Source organism: Pygocentrus nattereri, chromosome 4 (assembly GCF_015220715.1).
Source record: "Pygocentrus nattereri isolate fPygNat1 chromosome 4, fPygNat1.pri, whole genome shotgun sequence".
NCBI lineage: Eukaryota > Metazoa > Chordata > Actinopteri > Characiformes > Serrasalmidae > Pygocentrus > Pygocentrus nattereri.
In genome coordinates, this window is record NC_051214.1 from 11,973,152 (window position 1) to 11,991,153 (window position 18,002).

An 18,002-nucleotide genomic window follows, 5' to 3' on the forward strand; every position below is an offset into this window, starting at 1 on the left:
CTGTAGTTAGTGCTGCATTGTAAAATGCTTCCTTTTGTCAGAATGTTCCAGTCGAAATCATCCATTTGGAAAAGGCAAAGCATTCATTTTAACTTGCTCTGGCACTGGAGCTGGTTATGGGAAAAGCTCTCCTGAGTGGTAACGACCATGGCCTGGAGGCAGAAATCAGATCGACCAGGTTCCTTGGTTTGATACAGCTTCAAATAACAAAGCATTCATCAAAGAGAAACTTTCAATCTAAAGGACAGAATGAAGTCCTACATGCAGTTAATATGGTGTTTAAAGAAAAGAGGCAAAACTAACATGGGCTAATTTAGTTTGTTAAATTTTGTTAGGTTTTTTTTTGTAAGTTATAGATCTCATCTCTTTCAACTTTAATGAAACTTCAGCTGGATTAGCTATTATGCTAACATATATATTCACAAACCAACTATTAGTATTTTATTGAAATGTTACTTCCTGTAGCACTTCAGTTCAGTCCTTCAGACTGAAGCTTTAAAGCTGTGTTGGACTGGAGAGGTGCAGCTAATAAGACTGATATTCTGCAATAAAGACTTGAGACCCGACTTTGATTTAGTGACTTGTGAATATCTTTGGTGTGTACCTTCTTGGTATGCTCCATCTGCCATCACTAAGTGGAGGATCTTGGGATACAGGTGCTGGTGTTCAGTTCCCAGAATGCTTTGCACCATGCTGGAGCCCATATCAATGTTTTCGTCTTCGTCTTCATGGATGGCCTACCGAAACAGACAAGACACTGACTATGGACTCGGATCTTTTAAGATTCATGTTTTACTAACACAATCCAGTTGATACAATAAAACTACAGTCAACCATTTATGGAGGTAAATTTCAACATACTTTTATATAATAGTATGTTTTATCATAATTAAATTATATCATAATTAAAGCTGCACTACGTAAGTTTTGGAGACCTCACTGGTGGGAATGTGTAATTGTACTCAATGCAGAGAAGTACATTTTGTAACGTGCTTTGGACACATCCAAGTGGATAAATCTGATGATTTTGAGCACACTGAAAGAGTATTCGAAGAGAACTTTGGGGTGATCAACATCGAGTTCTTTTTGATACCGTTGGAGTGATATTAATACAAAAAGAGGTATTGGCATGTCATGTTTCACCCTTCCACCTGACTGATGTTACTTCTTTCGTTTTCTTACAGGAAACATTTACAGAAAGCAACATAAGAATCGCTCATTTATTTTCTTCAGTGAAGCTGATCTTAAATAAACATCAGTATTTTCTTATTTTTCTATTGTTTATTATTTTTCAGGTTAAATGATTTTGGATACACTTTAATGTTTTTGCAATACTGACCATGATGTTTTGTGTTCCGATTTGCGAGTTCAGCCTGTTTTGTTGTATAGTTAAACAAAGGGTGACCCATGCTAGGTTTCCCAATGACACAGTCATCCAAGGTGTGCCCTACCACTGGGAGATTGCAAGATCGAATCACAGCAACGCTTTGAACCCAGAATAGAAATAAGTGCTGTTACATTCATCAGGTTCATTGATTTGAATGATCTTGTGTCAGTATTAGCATGTTTAGACCTTGACCTCATAGGCTTGGCTGATTTAAAATCAATCATGGGTGTCTGACTGATCTGCGCATTCAGACCTTGATCTTGTTGTAGGCCTGGATGAAGTGGTCGAAGCCCATTGCCTGCTCCAAATGAAAACGGAGCTCTTCTAAACGACTGAAGATACTGTCCTGCTGCTCCGAATCACTTTCCTCCTCTTCCTCGCTATCATCTGCTCCCGTTTGCAAGGAAGAAAAAACACCAGCACTTAACAAACAGGGCCTTTTAATGTACGAGTTGACGTTAGGACTAACGCTGCCACTTGTCACTCGAGTCAATAACTAACATCAACTCAGCAACATATGTAGGAGTTAGAAGCACTTGAAAAGTAAACAATATAGCAGTTATATAACAAAACCTCATTTACAAAATGAAAAACATTTCAACAAGTTAATATAACAATATTTTGTTACAGGTCATTTTGCACCACTTTTGTTCCTTTCAACATGACATTCACACAAGGTGCAACTGGCATATGGTGTAAACAGCAAACAAAGGAGTTATGAGGCTTGGATGTGACAACGACCATATGTTCTTTAGTGCATCATAATATCTCCCCCACATTTTCACAGAGATAACGAGAAACATGATAATGTGTCAACCTACCTGAGTGCCACTCCTCATTGAGGTGCCTCTCACTGTTCTGTTCTTCATCATCTGCTACATTAAGTCCATTACTCATCAACCTTCCTTCCTCTTCCTCATGACTGACATCAGCACTATCATCATCACCACCATCCTCCTCTTCAGCTGTGACACCATTCAAGCCTTCTACTGTTGGACTAGCTTTGCATTGCACAGAACGTTCTTCATCAGGGGGGCTGCCGTTAGAGCCACCTTCCTCATCATCATCATCGTCACTGCGCTGCTGCTGTAGCAGTCTCTCCATAGAGGCTCTAAGCTCTCTCAGGTCCTCATCCTCATATACACTGAGAAAGAGAGGAAGAAAACGAAAGACAAATTAAACCCAAGTTAAATGATCTGTTCAGCTGTCTTTGCAGAAAATTGTACGCTTCTTACTCTTCTGTTTCAGACTGTTCGTCCTCTTTGTCCTCCAGATCCTCCATCTCCAGATTGTTGTCGTGGGTGGCAACGCCATCCGGTTCTGTAGAGGCACTGAAGAGTTTACCGAGATCCGGCAGAGAGCATGTCCTCAGCATCTAACACAGACACACATATACTGTTAGAGAGAACCCAATTAGAGAGACTAAGAGAACTCCTTTGATTTATTTCATTTCCTGTTTAAACAACCATTAAGTAAAAAGTTATTATTTTATTCAGGAGTTATTTCAGAGACTGTATACATTCACAGAGCACTTTATTACAATATTCTAATATTCTGGGCAAGGCCTCCTGTCGCTCTCAGGACAACCTCAGTTGTTTGTGGCATGGATTCCGCAAGATGTTGGAAACATTCCTTTAAAACTCTGGTTCATGTTGACATGACTGCGTCTAGCAGATTTTTCAGGTGCACGTTCATGCTGTGAAAAAAAAAATCCCAAAGATGTTTAATTGCATTCAGAACCGGTGATTGTAAAGGCCCCTGAAGAACACTGAACTCAATAGCATGTTCAAGAAACCAATTTGAGACCACTTTTGCTTTTCGACATGGTGTATTATCATCCCGGAAGTAGCAAATTAGAAGATGTAATAGCTAAACTCCAGAGACTGTTGTGCATGAAAATCCCAGGAAATCAGCAGTTATAGAAATATTTAAACCAACCCATCTGGCGCAACAATTATGCAGTCAAAATCACATTTTTGATGATAAAGTTATTTGAAGTTCAGGCCCATATCTGCATGATTTTATGCATTGCACTGCTGCGACATGATTGGCTGATTAGGGGGTGTACATATGCTCCTGATAAAATGCTTAGTGAATGTTTAAGAAGGTCCACTTGCAAAACCTGTTAGACCACAAAAATGATGACCATCCGATGAATAATAGAGGAGATTAATAGAAAGAGGAGGAAACCAAGCTCTACTTCTGTTTCAGATCTGAAAAAATCCACAAGTGTTTCAGTCCATCCTTCCACTGTGAGAAGACACTCAACACTACTACTACTACTACTGAAAGGATGTGTAGTGGTGAAGAAGCTGTTACTGAGAAAAGGCAAAAAAGCAAAAGACAAAAAAGCTGATCATCAGCAAATCGAACAAAGAAGCTACTGGCATTCTCAGAACAATGTACTGACCACCTTAACAACTGAACATTTTTGCTAAAATCTTGAGTGTAGCAGATGTTAGCATGTCTGAGGCATGTTGAGGGTGTGGAAGTGAGTGACTGACTAAGGGTGTGTGTGTGCATATGTCCATGAACATGAGGTTCACCACAGTTGTGAGTGAGATTAGCGAGTGGGGACTCAGCCTGGCGGACAGGCCTCTGGTATGTTGACACATCAGGGATGTGGAAGAATCAAATTAATAACGCTTCACTCAAGAGTCCAACGCACAACAGAGCTTCTAACATAACTCTGCCCCAGAGCACGCACACAACACACACACACACACACACAAACTCTACACATTCCACACCAGTGTGCAACAAAGCCCCGGAGCATGTACATATAGCAGACCTTTTCACATAGCGCTGCTCTAGAACACACAGAATGGTCACCCAGTGAGCTTGAAACATTCTCACATGGTCACAAACAACACATACTGTAATAAAATCCCTCACTTCATCTTCAAATGTTACTCATATAATCTTTTCAAAGCTCCCTTTGTACTCTCTATTAAAAGAGGCATTCCAGCCTAAACTAGAGTTTCATGTTTTGTCATACTACACAGTATTCTGTATCTCATCACTGTATCCTTCAAATTCATGATTTTATACTGGTTTTCAATTATCATTTTACTCTCAATACAATACTCAGCATGCATTACGCAGATACAGCATTGAACACCTTCAAGATTCATTATCAGAAGGGCTTCTTCCTAGTCTTTAACCCAGAAAATATCACCCTATAAACTCCTGCAACAACACTGTGAATGGACATGTTGACAAAAGATGTAGTGACGGTTACATTTTTCATTTCATTTTAGTTGTATTGTCCCATTAAGTATGACTAAACCTACAATAAACACCATGAGAATAGTAAGTATGTATGCATCTGATTCCAGGTGCATGTGTGGCTTATATTCTGTTTGCAACATGAAGTTTAAAAAAAAAAAAAAAAAAAAAAAAAAAAAAAAATGGATTACTTGAGATTTATAACTTAACTGGTATGTCACTTGTTAGCTACATTTGCCTCATATCTCCAGTTCAAAATAAAGAACCAAACTTCCAACACTGATTATTTCACAGCAAGGAAAAAATTATAAAATATAAATCTGCTTTTTGCCCAATCATTCTTTTAAAAGCAAAATCACCCACTCCTTGATGTGGTAGGCTGCAGATTCGATGGCAGAGCTCACCTTGGGATTGTTGGCATCAAAAAGCCCAGTGGAGAGGCCAATCAGGAGAACGTCGTCACGGCGGGTACGCAGAGGGGACACAGAGCGGGAGCGGGACGCCACAGAGGAAGAGGAGTCTTCCATTGAAGATTGGGCAGATAGAAGGGATAGCGCCACCATGCGACGATGTGCAGGACTGCAGCTCAGCTTCACAAATGCAGCTTCATCACTCACTGACAGATAAGACAAGCTTTTAGGACTGTGTCGCTCATCTTCCTCTCCTACTAATTACTCAAAAAAGAAAAACAGTCAATGTCTGAATGCTAAAACTGCATACATTCTAATTTAACAGTTTTCTTTTAAGGGTGTGTTTTTGTGAGAGAGGGAGAGAAGGACAGAAAGAGAAAGAGGATATCAAACTAAGGGACTTATCTGAAGAACTGTCTACATTGTCAAAAGTAAAACAAACAAAAAAAAAGTAAAATAAAAAAATAACATGAGGCAAATAGAAAAATTTATTTAGATCAATAGAATATTAACTTAGTTTATCAAAAAGTTACATGTCAATCACTCAGCAGATGAGTTTACCGGCTTGTTCAGTCTGCTTCTCTTCCTCTCCATCTACTCTCTCCTCATCCTTTGGTTTCTCTGTCTGTGTTACAGCACCCCTATCTGGCCTGGAACAGTAATGACAAAATTTCCATTTGGTTAGTAACTGAGTACAATTCAAACTTGAAATATCAGTCATTATTAGACATAACAAATCTCATTACAAATGATTAGACATTACAAAATCACTCTCACCCAGGATGTAGAACTTCCTGTTCCCATGCATGAATCACTTTAGCTGGGGATTCTGAAGTTTGCTGTGGGCCATCCTTCAAAATTAAACACTCCACCTCATCTACACCTAAAGGCAAGCACAAACAGCCACTTAGAAATGAGTGAAGCAAAACAGCATTTTTCTGGAATTTTATCACACACTGTCTTTACATACTGAGTTTAACACAAAATATGCCATTACTTTTGCGCAGGCCATATTGAAGGTTTTTTTAAATATGACAAATTCAGCATATAAAAAGTAATTGTGCATTTAAAAAAAACAAAAAGTACAGAACTGTGTTACTACATACATAGATTAGAACATGAATAGCGGTGAACAAAGTTTTGCATACAACTAGAAGACTTTAAAAAAATAAGATAATTAGGTTTAGAAAAGTCAGACTGTAAGAATACATAAAACCAACATGTCTTAAAGCATGTTATTATCTATAAGCATTAAAAAAAATTAAGATTCCAAAGCTGCCTGAATATAAAATATACAATACTGTAGAAAAGTCTTATGCATTACAGGAAAGTTAAAATAATAAAAAGTTTCGCTCAATTTTTAAATCAACATGCCTTTCCATCATATAGATTTGTTCAATTTCATCACCAGCATATAACCAGAAATACTGAGCTTCCTTAAGCAGAGGTTTGGAAATAGTTAAACTAGAGGTGTCCAATCTCATCCACAAAGGGCTGACGTGGCTTCACTCCAACGTAGCTGATCAAATGCGTGAAAACCAAGAGGGACTGATTAAATGAGTGGAGTCAGGTGTGCTCCAGCTTATTTGGAGTGAAAACCTGCAGTCTCTCTGGCTATTTATGGATAAGATTGGACACCCCTGAGTTAAATAAACATACTGACCAAATTACAGCTTACTGTCTTAATAACATTTGCATTTATTCTTATGCGTTTTTCTGAGCTGACAAAATCTTACTGCCCAATTAAATAGCTTTTTTTTTATTATTCATTTCTCAGATATCTACACTTTTTGCACAGTAGTATATATTCTAATTTCATGGTTTTATATCAAGGGCGTGCTTGTGAGAGAGAAACAGAGAGAGGCTCACCATCACTCTCTTTTTCACCACGGAGACTCTTGAGTGTCTTCTCTGCTGGGCCTGATTGTTGCTCGTGACTTCTGAGCGCCGCTGCATCTGAAACACTCTCCTGAAATGCAGATTGCAGGTCAGAGTGCTGGCCAATGCCAGCCTTGCTTTCTTGGTCTTGGCCAATGGCAGCCTTGCTTTCTTGGTCTTGGCCAATGGCAGCCTTGCTTTCTTGGTCTTGGCCAATGGCAGCCTTGCTTTCTTGGTCTTGGCCAATGGCAGCCTTGCTTTCTTGGTCTTGGCCAATGGCAGCCTTGCTTTCTTGGTCTTGGCCAATGGCAGCCTTGCTTTCTTGGTCTTGGCCAATGGCAGCCTTGCTTTCTTGGTCTTGGCCAATGGCAGCCTTGCTTTCTTGGTCTTGGCCAATGGCAGGATGGCTTGGCTGAGGGGAAGGCCCCAGTGTGGCTCCATCAGTAACATCTGAAGGTCCAGTCGTAGTCTTAAGGCTTTCTGCAGAGACAGCTGCAATACATAAATGAGTAGAATGCAACCAATTTATGAGGTCTGAAGCATTGCTAAATGAATCAATGACTCACTGGTGACCGTGTTGTCGGAGATGCTGACGTTATCTAGGAGCTGGGTGATTGGTTGAAGCTCTGCCTCCTCCAAAATTTTCAAAACTTCTGAAACTGGAGTTCTCCCCCATGCTTTCCTGGGCCCCTCCCCTTGCCAGTTTTCCATAGGAATTACCTCACCTGTTGTTTGTTCTGAAGAACAAAAAAAGGCAAGAATCAGAATCTCAAATAAGTATTATGACAGAGCACAAACCTGAAGTGCTCATACCATACACAGAACTCTAAGTGCACTCAGTGATTTGTTTGGCTTCAATCTTGTTGCTATGTTGTGGCTTTAGGGACTATCGTTGTGGAAGCAGCAGTCACGCAATACTACACACTCCATGGATACAAGACAACGTACTGGCAAATAAGCTAACCAATGCAAGGTGTAAAACCATGCAACAAATCACAACTCTACTCTGTCCAAAATGTAACATTTAGATTTGTAAAAATGGAAACACACAGAAAGCTGTAATGTGCCACTTTCGAGTATGAACTCACCTGCTGTAGTAAGACTGGTGTCTTGCAAGGTTTGGTGAGCTACAGAGAGTGGAGCAGCTCCAGGCTGCCACTTCCTCCTGTCTGCACCAGAGGGAGCACTTCCCTCTGGAGATGCTGCCTGAGACGCTGGCAAGGCATGGCAAAAAAGGAAGAAAGCCATGAAGGAGGGATAGCAAATCAACCAGGCACCAAAACTGCAGCTGCCAAAAAACAGCCAAAAATGACACACTGATTTTCATCTGAAGGAATTAAAATGCCAAATAGGCTGACAGAAGAAGTTAAGCCATTTCCAAAAAGGCCTTAAACACTATGAATCCTTTAAATCACTGTGAATCCAATATATCATGTAGCAGTAAAGAAGCCGCTATTGAGAAAAGGAAACAAAATTTGCACTAGAACATCAAAACTGGACATCTGAGATGTGGACTAACATTTTTTGCACGGTTGATTCTAAATTAGTATTTGTGATTACTTGCATGAGAAAACTGAAAAAAATAAAACTAAACTTTGGAGGGAGTTTACAAGAAGAATGGAACATCCCTGCACATTTCTTTGAAAAACTCTCCCAAAATCAATGGAAGCGGTAATAAAGGCAAATGCTGAAAAGAAAAAAAAATTACGTTTTATTGTATTTAATAGTAGAGGCTTCTATGTAATCTTCTGACAAGAAATATGTAGTAATTCAATTGTACAAGCAAAAGGTAAAATTTAAAAACTCAATACAAAGTTAAGTGCTTTCTGTTGGTACCTGCCATAGTGCTACAGGTGTCCTCCAGAGTCTGCTGTGCTACTGAGAGTATGGGTGGATCTCCAGCCTCCCACCTTCGCCTGTCATTCCTAGTGGGTGGTCTCTCCTCTGTAACTGGCTGACTAGCCTGAGGGATAGGGCCTGGCACATCAGTGGGTGCCACCTCTCCCTCATCCTCCTCCTTAGAAGTTTGAGCCTTCAGGTTCTGATTTAGTCTGCGCAAAATTTCCTTCCTCTCGCTCTGAAAGCATTGACACCAAGACGCTTTGAGCACTCCTCAGAAATAGGTATACCTATTAAAGCTTAACATGTTTGCATTTTAGGCCAGGTCTGAACAGGGAATCAACAAACAGGACAAAATGGGATGATGTTCTATCGCGGTTTAGTAAAATTAACAATAATATATAGAATAAAATAAACACTGTAGGTTTTAGCACTGTTGTCCAAGTTGACCCACGTGAACAGCTGCTGTCTCTGTTTCTTGGGGCTCCTCCTTCATTGGAGAATTCTGCAGGGAAGCAATCTACAAAACAGTACAAAGTCATTTAGATCTAAACAGACTCAACAGATCATTAAATTTATTCATTTATTTTTATTATTATAAATTTATCAGGAAAAAAATCTGTTTTTTTTTTACTTTATAGTAGATTGTTCCTGAATGAACATTAAAAATGAACTGTAATTTAACTAATGGCCAAGTTTAATACTAGTTAATAATATGATAAATTTGAACACTAACCGCGCCCACGTCCTTTAATGCTGCCGTCATGGAGATGGCTGGAGTGATGGGTCTGCAGGACGGTGTGGCTTTGGTGACCACATCCTGAGGGGTGGTTTCAGGAAGAAGAGACGGTGCAGGTGAAGGTGCGGCTGCATTTGGAGGTCCTAAGGCAACCTTTACACCTCGAGAAGCTAGCTGTCTCAAAACAGGTCAAACAGATTTGTTATCAGATACATTTATGGTCAAATGAGTATTTTGTAAGAAAGGTTGAGATTGACAGGGGTATCTTAACACACATGATCTTCCCATGCTCTCTTTTCTCGCTCATAAGCTTCTCTCCTTTTCTTTTCCAGTTGCTCCTTTAGCACTGCCGCACGGGCCTTCGACTGGGCCTGCCACACATTTAAACATAGACACAGTCACTAATACTGAAAGACCCACAAAGCACTTACGAGTGGTTGGAAGAAAAAGATATTGGTATAAAAACAAGTTAAATCACAGCAAACAATTTAGAAACATCTAACCTTCAGAGCCTCTATCTTTTTCTTCCTCAGCTCTACTTCCTCGCTGGACTCTTGACTGTCTGAATACTCACTGTCATACTGAAAAACAAATATCAAGAGAGCTTTAGAGTTGCTGGGAAAATGTTGCAGTAACTTTCCAAAAAAAAAAAAAAAAAAAAAAAAAAAAAAAAAAAAAAAAAAACACACACCATATACGGTTTAATTTTTTAAAGATTTTTAAATTATGTCACAAAATAACTATTAAATAAAGCTCTTATTAATTATTCTCAACAAACGTGAATGCTATGATCACACAGGTTGCTCGTATGTGGTCAACGCACCTTCTCTCCTCTGAGACGAGCTTTGATCTGCTGACGCTCATTAAAGTTCTGCAGTCTGATCTGCCTCAGTCGAGCCAAGTACTCCTGCAAATCACACAAACACTGTATAAGTACAAAGATAATATCTATGTAGGTCACGTGTGCATATAAACAAGACACACTTACAGAACACCCTCACGAATCATTTGTATAAAATTAGGCTCACACACACACACACACAAAAATGTGATATCTTGACAAAAACAACTAAAGGATTGATTTACAAACAAACAAACAAAAACACAAAAAGCAAACAAAAAAAAAAATTACAAGTTAAACGAACACTTCTTAAAAAAAAACAACCAACCAACAATCAAGAGGTCCAAGAGCTGAGTTGCTAGACAAAAATAGAGGCCCATCTCACAAAGCATGTTTAACTTGGACATCTGTCCCTAACCTGACTGGAGCAGGTTAGGAGAGCAGCATAACCATGGTGCACTCCTAAAGTGGTAAAAACTGATCTACCATCACAACACAAAAAATCCAGGGTTGACCAAACGAAAGCAAAAATTAAGCAAGAAATCCTGCTTCATGAGACAGGCCCCTGAACACAACAAAACATTTACATTTCAGCAGTGAACAATGTGAAGGGAAGAATTTAGACAGCAGTGCAACACACTGCAGGAGGACTAGGAGGCAAATTCAAGGTCATAAGCTGTCCTACCCAAAACAGCACAAAAGATGTTCCAGATGCATGGAAAAGCAGGATTATACCAACAAAATAGCATGTGCCAACCAATAAATAACTGTGAGGACTGTGTTAATGATGTAGTTTTTTTTTCTGTGTGTGAATGAAACATTAACAGCATCATGCAGGGGCGTGGAGTGACCATCCAGTGGCACTGTGAGTTACAGCACGAAACGGACAAGGAAGAAATGGGGGAAACAAAAAAATAAATAAAAAACACGAATGGAGGTTCAGCAGCAACAAGTAGATTTTAAAAAATGGGTTGAGGAGGAGCACTTTGTCTTATCCATCCTCCTACCTCCTCTTCTTTGTTGACCCGTGGCCTCCTGCATCGGGATGAACTTGTCCGATTCGCAAAGATGGCGGCCAGGTTTTGCCGGGCCCCCTGTTTGCCATCCAATTCAACAATCGCAACATTACAGAACTCATACAATCCAAATTAGCGCCAATATCTAGGCTTCTGTTTTGTAGAGAAAGAGCTCTTACCAGCTGGCCTTCAGCACGAACTTTATTAAGCAAGGCTTCTCGCTTCCGTTGCAGGAACTCCTCCACCTGTTTGGCCCTCTCTGCTGCTAGCTGAGCTCGAAATCTAAAGAAATGATTATGGAGGTGCAAAAGAAATCCCATTATGATAAGCCCAATATAGGCTTACACTGTAGTGATGAAATGCAATTAGTGCCTAATGAGCAGAGATATAAAGGGGTCTTAACCAAACCTGTTAGCATAGTCATTTTTAGACATTGTCTCAGTTTGGAGACTTGTCCTTCGTGGCTCTTTTTTGACAGACTCCTTACTCGTGCGGCAAGCATGACCATTTGCCAAGCCAGGGTCTCCTGCAGCCCTATGTGAAAAAAAGCATAAATATAAATATGTAATTGCTAATTTACATGGAAAAAAAATTAACCATATCAATTTAACAATAATCATCAAAACATCACAAATATGGCCTTTGCCATTGTTGAAGATCCACTTTAGTTTGGTTCCAACAACTTCTTCAATAATGTCTCTTTGAAAAAGCATCACATCCCATTATGTGGTTATTGTAAACAACAAAACAAACGAGCCAGTAAGCGGCACTAATAATATGCTCATCCAAATGCAGTAGTTGTTGGAGACACCTGCTTCAAGAGTTATTACTCAATTTCTCACTTTTTATAGCAGCCAGATACACTAAAATTAGAGAGTGCCAGTTCCACACCTGAGACCACCCTCACATCAGCATATAAATGCATTATTTTAGGGTACCTGCAAGAGCCATTGGGGAAGAATCTTACACCACTACATTTGCCTTGGCACAAAACAATTATATTGTCTCTCTGGATAAAAATGCATGCCATATGCTGCAAATAAAAGGGGGGGGGGCTCAGGGTCTTCTAGGCCAGAAGGATTTCTGGGAACTAAAAGGAAATAAAATAATCTCTCTTCTCATTTCATCTTTAATAGAATCATGAATCATTCAATCATGCTTTTGCTTTTACTTCAACTCTATATGTATTACAGTTCTGAGGTGTTATACCCTTGATTTACTGTTAAGTTTTGGATGAAAAAAAAAGGTTAAATTCTTGAAAAAAGGGACAATATGGAACTGTTTTTTTCTGTGGTATCTAGGTAGATATAGCTAAACAAGCTCTCCTACTGGTAAGGACTTAAACAGCTGAAGAGAAGCCCTAACGCCTTAGTGGTTATCCACATGTGGACTGCAACCCCCATGGACTGTGGTGGTACTTGTTTTTTTTTTTTGATGCAAAAATTTGTCACGATAAAGTCACATTTGTGTGGCCCACATTTTTTTTTTTTTTAAGTGTTAACCCTTGATGCAGAGCAAGGTCTGTTTTTCTCTTCATTAAGGTTTTGTGGATATTCAGTAACTTTCCAGTTACAATAAAACAGAGGCATCACAATCAACTGGTCTTGACAACCAATTCTGAGGGCACCTTACCCTGAGACCGTGACAAGAAAGAGTCCAAATGAGGTCGCAGCCAATCTATTGCTAATTTATGGTCTCAATATCAGTCTTAAAACCATGATTGCGCTCAAGTACTACAACACTACAATCCAGTTTTTATTTTTCAATACATGGGACCATTTTAGCAAGAAAAAAAAAAAAAAAAAAAAAAAACAACATCATTGATGTATACACACAAGCATCAGCCTAATGAATAGGCTGCAGCATCTCTATGCCAGCATCTTTACTGAGCCACTGTAAAACTGCTACAAGGTAAAACATATGCCAATGTGTCTTGTGAGGACAATGGGAGGACATTGTGAACAGTTATTCCTGGCTTCCTATGTATACACTAAGAACAGGTGCTGCTTTTGTACCTAATTTGGCATAGGTCCGGCCAACGAAGTGCCTGAGCCTGCCTATATAGCCTGAACAGGTCAGCTTGCCATTTGTGAACCGTGTGAACACCGAAGAAATACAGATCACTGCTACAGAGGAATGCCTGGTCCCCTGGTCCTGGTGTTAAAGAAAGACAGGTCCAAATTTTCTAAATGTCTTTAAGAGGCTTCAGATTTCTGTGTTTCAACCAGAACTGCCAAGAAAGGGATACTGGCAGAAGTTAGCATTATTGTAGAGGTGTGTTTTTGCTTCATGATTTGACATTTACGCCTCAAATCGAAGGCCTAGTTTATTTGACCACTACTGTAAATTCAATTTACAAAATGTATTCATGTTGCCCCAGGAGCAGCTAAATGACATGAACAAATAGGTTAAGCCTTTTGAGCCTCTATAAATCCACACAACAATCTTACGGGATCTATTCTATGCACAGACATACAACAATCATGGGTTAAACTATAAACATTTTGCTTTCAACAGAGCTGTCAGCTTGCATTATAAATAATGCAAAATAAACGGCCCTGATACCATTAAGCTTCCTGATGTCAAGTCACATGCAAATCCTGGGTTTTAAAGCTTTGAATTGAATTGGAACAACTGATTCATGCTTGAATGTATCAAATGATTCATCACTCATTCTGCTCTTGCAACCGATCACTATTTTACTCATCTTACCGTACAGGGCTCACATCTCCTGATGCTTTGGGGCCCTCTTTAGGAGCAGGAGCTGGACATGGCAGTGGAGGTGGGACATGTGCAGGGCCAGGTAGAGGAGAGGGGCCTGGTGCAGGTGCAGGCGGAGCTCCCATGCCTCCACCCCCATAAAACTACCAGATTAGGAAATAAGTTTATAGGCAAATAGACAGAAAGACAAAAACAGCACTCTTGAACCAATTTAATATATTAAGACTGGCTTCCTTTATTAATGCCTCTTCATTTACAAAACAAATGGTTTTAATCTAAAGCTGGTGTAGTAGATGACAATGAATACCTTCCTCTCTGGGCTGCTGCCCCCACTGGAGCTTAAAACATGCCTCCAGCCTTGCTCCCGGGCACGGTTGATCCGGTTTAGCTGAGGCAAGTTCAATATTAATGTCAGTTAACATATATCAGGAGTACATATTAAGTATTATACAGAGGGGACCCAAAGCTATACTGTGTGTGTGTGTCTCTCTCTCTTATTATATTATATTATATTATATTATATTATATTATATTATATATACACACACACACACACACACACACACACACACACACACACACACACACACACACACACACACACACACGAGATCAAAATTAGAGAACAACACACAATTTCCTAAATGTCAAGGTCACTATGTAGTCCTATGTGAATTTATCCTAACAGGAGTTAAAGAGCAGTATTTCAAACATATTTCATGAGCTGCATACATTGTAAGGCACAGTATAAAAAACTTAAATGAGGTATTTGAAAAAGAACACTGATCAAAATTAGAGAACACTTTCAGACACCTGCAAGTTGGTGATGTTAAAATGGCACCTGGTGCCAATTTCCTTAATTATCTGACAAACCCTATTTAACTGGCAGCCTAACTTTCCAGTTTTCACTGATTTTGCAAGATGGAAAGCTGTTCCAAAGTGACTGAAACCCTCTGTGAGCAGGTTGTCAAGATAAAGGCCAAATGGGTGACCCTATTAGCTATAGCACGAGAAGTTGGTCGTTCCAAGTCTGTAATTTCCAGAATACTGCATCTTTACAACACCACAAGAGGAGAATCTCCATGGGCAATCGGTTCAACACTGCAGCTGGAATTGCTCGCCAGTTCAGCTCTGAACAGGGTAAGGATCTATCTCGTCATACAGTGTCTCGACGTTTAAGAGCATCTGGACTGAAAGCCCACTCTGCAGTGACCAAACCTCTCATTAGCAGAAAGAATCAAAAGGCTAGATTAACCTTTGCTGAGGAGCATGTTGTGTGGACAGAGGAAACAGAGTTCACTTTAGTGATGAAAGCAAGTTTAATTTATTTGGGTCTGATGGGAAACATTATGTTCGTTGACAAACTGGGGAAAGACTGAACCCGAAATGTGTAAAGAAGTCAGTGAAAGGTGCAGGAGGAAATGTCATGGTTTGGGGAATGTTTTCAGCAGCAGGAGGTGGGCCTCTCATACAGCTACACGGCAGAGTGAATGCAAGTGTGTATCAGAAGCTTCTTCAACAACACGTGGTTCCTTCCTTGCGTTTCACTCAATCAGCCAGCAATTTTCATGCATGACAATGCCCCCTGTCACAGCAAAACAGGTAAAGCAGTTCCTTGAAATTGAAACAATGAAATGGCCAGCTCAGAGTCCTGATCTAAACCCTCTGGAAAATCCTTGGTGACAAAGTTATGGCCAAGAAACCCATTACAGTCACCGAACTGTGGAAGAAACTTCAAGAAGAGTGGACCAAAAATCACACCAGAGCAGTGTGAGAGACTAGTGATGTCCTGTGGCCGCAGATGTGCTGAAGTCATTCAAAGCAAAGGCCTGTACACTTCCTACTGACTGGTGACTGTTGTAACCTTCAGAAAATTTAATTGTAATTTTTCTCTGTGCTACAGTCATTGCTGTTCTCTAATTTTGATCATTGTGTTTTTTGCAAAATAAAGATTTTTTTTTGTTTAAGTACTTTGGTTATTTTGTTAAACGCTGTTCTAGTGGCATGGTATACCCCTAACAAAAAATCGTTCAAATGTTGACCAATGAAGATTGCATTATTTCTGAAAAGAAAAAAAAAAAAAAAAAATCAAGTGTTCTTGAATTGTTCTCTAATTTTGATCTCTGTGTGTGTGTGTGTGTGTGTGTGTGTGTGTGTGTGTGTGTGTGTGTGTGTGTGTGTGTATATATATATATATATATATATATATATATATATATAAAAAAATGAGACACAGTATATTAATTGTAATATAAATGTTAGATGTATACGAGTATTAAAAAAAAAAAAAAAAAAAAAAATCACCTTTTCCCTCTCAAATCTTTTTACTTGAGCGGCTTTCAGAAGCAACATCTGCAAAAAACAAAAGATTCATGGAGATACTTTCAATGGTAGCCAAAAAAGAATTTCAAAAAAGAAGCTACATCTCAGCAAATTCATAGGCAGGCAGATTACTAGAGGCCTAGAGGCTTCAAGGATAAAAGCTCACCTGCTCTCTCTGTTTCCTCTCTTTCTCCATCAGCTCAATTTGTTTCTTCCTCACTCCTTCCTGGCAGCAGAACACAAGAGAGGGATTACACATCTTCCAAGCTAAACTTTTTGCATACCATTTACCAAAAGCTTGCACTGCTTAATTGTACTAATAAAACAAGCACAACTAATTACCTGCCATAATCCACATTAGGCTTAATCAATGATATCGTATGAAATACACTACATGGCCAAAAGTATGTGGGCACCCTTCCTAATTATTGAGCTTAGGTGTTTCAGCCCCACTGCTAACAAGTGTATAAAATCAAGAACATACCCATCTCCACAGACATAAACCGGCAGTATAATGGGTCATACCAAAGAGCTCAAAGACTTTAAATGTGGCACTGTCATAGGATGCCACTTCTGCCATAAAACAGCTCATGAAATTTCTCTGCCCTAGTCAACTGCAAGTCCTAGTTTTATAAAAGAGAAGCAAGTCTCAGCCATAAGCAGTAAATCACAGAGCAGGGGTCACTGAGTGCTGAAGTGCATAGCATGTAAAAACTGCCTATCTTCTGTTGCATCACTCACTACAGTTCCAGAGAGCCTCTGAAAGCAACATCAGCACAAGAACTGAGCGCCAAGAATTTTATGAAATGGGATTCCATGGCTAAGCAGCTGCAAACAAGTCTAGGGCCACTCTACATAATACAAAGTATCAGCTGGGGTGAGGCAATGCTGGGAATGATTAATCACACTTCACTATCTGACAGTCGGATGGATAAATTTGAGTCTGGGATGACAGCAGAACGCTATTCACCACAATGTACAATGCCAACACCCAAGTTTGGTGGAGGAAGAATAATGTTTTCCAGGGTTTGGGCTCAGCCATTTAATTCCAGTGAACAGTAATGTTAATGCTACAGCATACAAAGCTATTTTAGACAATTATATGCTTCCAACTTTGTGGCAACAGTTTGAGGAAGGCCGTTCCCTCTTCCAGCATGACTGTGCCCCTGTGCAAAAGGGGTCTATAAAAACATGAGTTTCGTTTGGACTGCACATAGCCCTGATGTTAACCCCACTGAACATCTTTGGGATGAATCAGAAAAAATGCGAGCCAGGCCTTCTCATCCAACATGTCATTTTTGACTGAATGAGTATAAATTCCCACAGACACACTGCAAAATCTTGTGGAAAGCCTTTCCAGAAGAGTGGAGGCTGTTCAAGTTGCCAAGCGGGAATGTGTGTCCACAAAGTATTAGCTATATAGTGTAAATCAGTTCATAAATACACAGTACATAAATCAACATTTTTAACCTAATAAAGCATAATAGTAAAGGAATACTTAATGTAGCATCTATCTATCTGATACACACACACACACATTCCAAAAAATGTAAATATCATGGAAAAGTTGGTTAATTAATTACATAATTTGGGCTTCATAAAACCCATGAAAACAGGAATT

General features: G+C 39.5%; 1 protein-coding gene across 3 annotated transcripts in view; it reads right to left on the bottom strand.

Annotated features, from left to right (window-relative positions):
- nek1 (NIMA-related kinase 1) overlaps nucleotides 1-18,002 on the bottom strand; it is a 32,820-nt gene that overhangs the window by 3,019 nt on the left and 11,799 nt on the right. Inside the window, exons 13-35 of one of the 3 annotated variants that reach the window (XM_017697681.2) lie at nucleotides 16,548-16,607; nucleotides 16,364-16,411; nucleotides 14,367-14,447; nucleotides 14,051-14,202; nucleotides 11,747-11,872; nucleotides 11,518-11,620; nucleotides 11,330-11,416; nucleotides 10,305-10,388; nucleotides 9,985-10,062; nucleotides 9,757-9,852; nucleotides 9,479-9,655; nucleotides 9,197-9,262; nucleotides 8,740-8,980; nucleotides 7,992-8,117; nucleotides 7,470-7,640; nucleotides 6,895-7,383; nucleotides 5,803-5,908; nucleotides 5,587-5,675; nucleotides 5,020-5,231; nucleotides 2,623-2,762; nucleotides 2,209-2,531; nucleotides 1,641-1,774; nucleotides 605-737 (exon numbers count right to left, since the gene is read on the bottom strand). In XM_017697681.2, coding sequence (XP_017553170.2) covers nucleotides 605-737; nucleotides 1,641-1,774; nucleotides 2,209-2,531; nucleotides 2,623-2,762; nucleotides 5,020-5,231; nucleotides 5,587-5,675; nucleotides 5,803-5,908; nucleotides 6,895-7,383; nucleotides 7,470-7,640; nucleotides 7,992-8,117; nucleotides 8,740-8,980; nucleotides 9,197-9,262; nucleotides 9,479-9,655; nucleotides 9,757-9,852; nucleotides 9,985-10,062; nucleotides 10,305-10,388; nucleotides 11,330-11,416; nucleotides 11,518-11,620; nucleotides 11,747-11,872; nucleotides 14,051-14,202; nucleotides 14,367-14,447; nucleotides 16,364-16,411; nucleotides 16,548-16,607 — 3,322 coding nt within the window. Of the gene's footprint in view, nucleotides 1-604; nucleotides 738-1,640; nucleotides 1,775-2,208; nucleotides 2,532-2,622; nucleotides 2,763-5,019; nucleotides 5,232-5,586; nucleotides 5,676-5,802; nucleotides 5,909-6,894; nucleotides 7,396-7,469; nucleotides 7,641-7,991; nucleotides 8,118-8,739; nucleotides 8,981-9,196; nucleotides 9,263-9,478; nucleotides 9,656-9,756; nucleotides 9,853-9,984; nucleotides 10,063-10,304; nucleotides 10,389-11,329; nucleotides 11,417-11,517; nucleotides 11,621-11,746; nucleotides 11,873-14,050; nucleotides 14,203-14,366; nucleotides 14,448-16,363; nucleotides 16,412-16,547; nucleotides 16,608-18,002 lie in introns of those variants that run through there. The other 2 variants (XR_005130222.1, XR_005130221.1) reach the window with 2 other exon arrangements.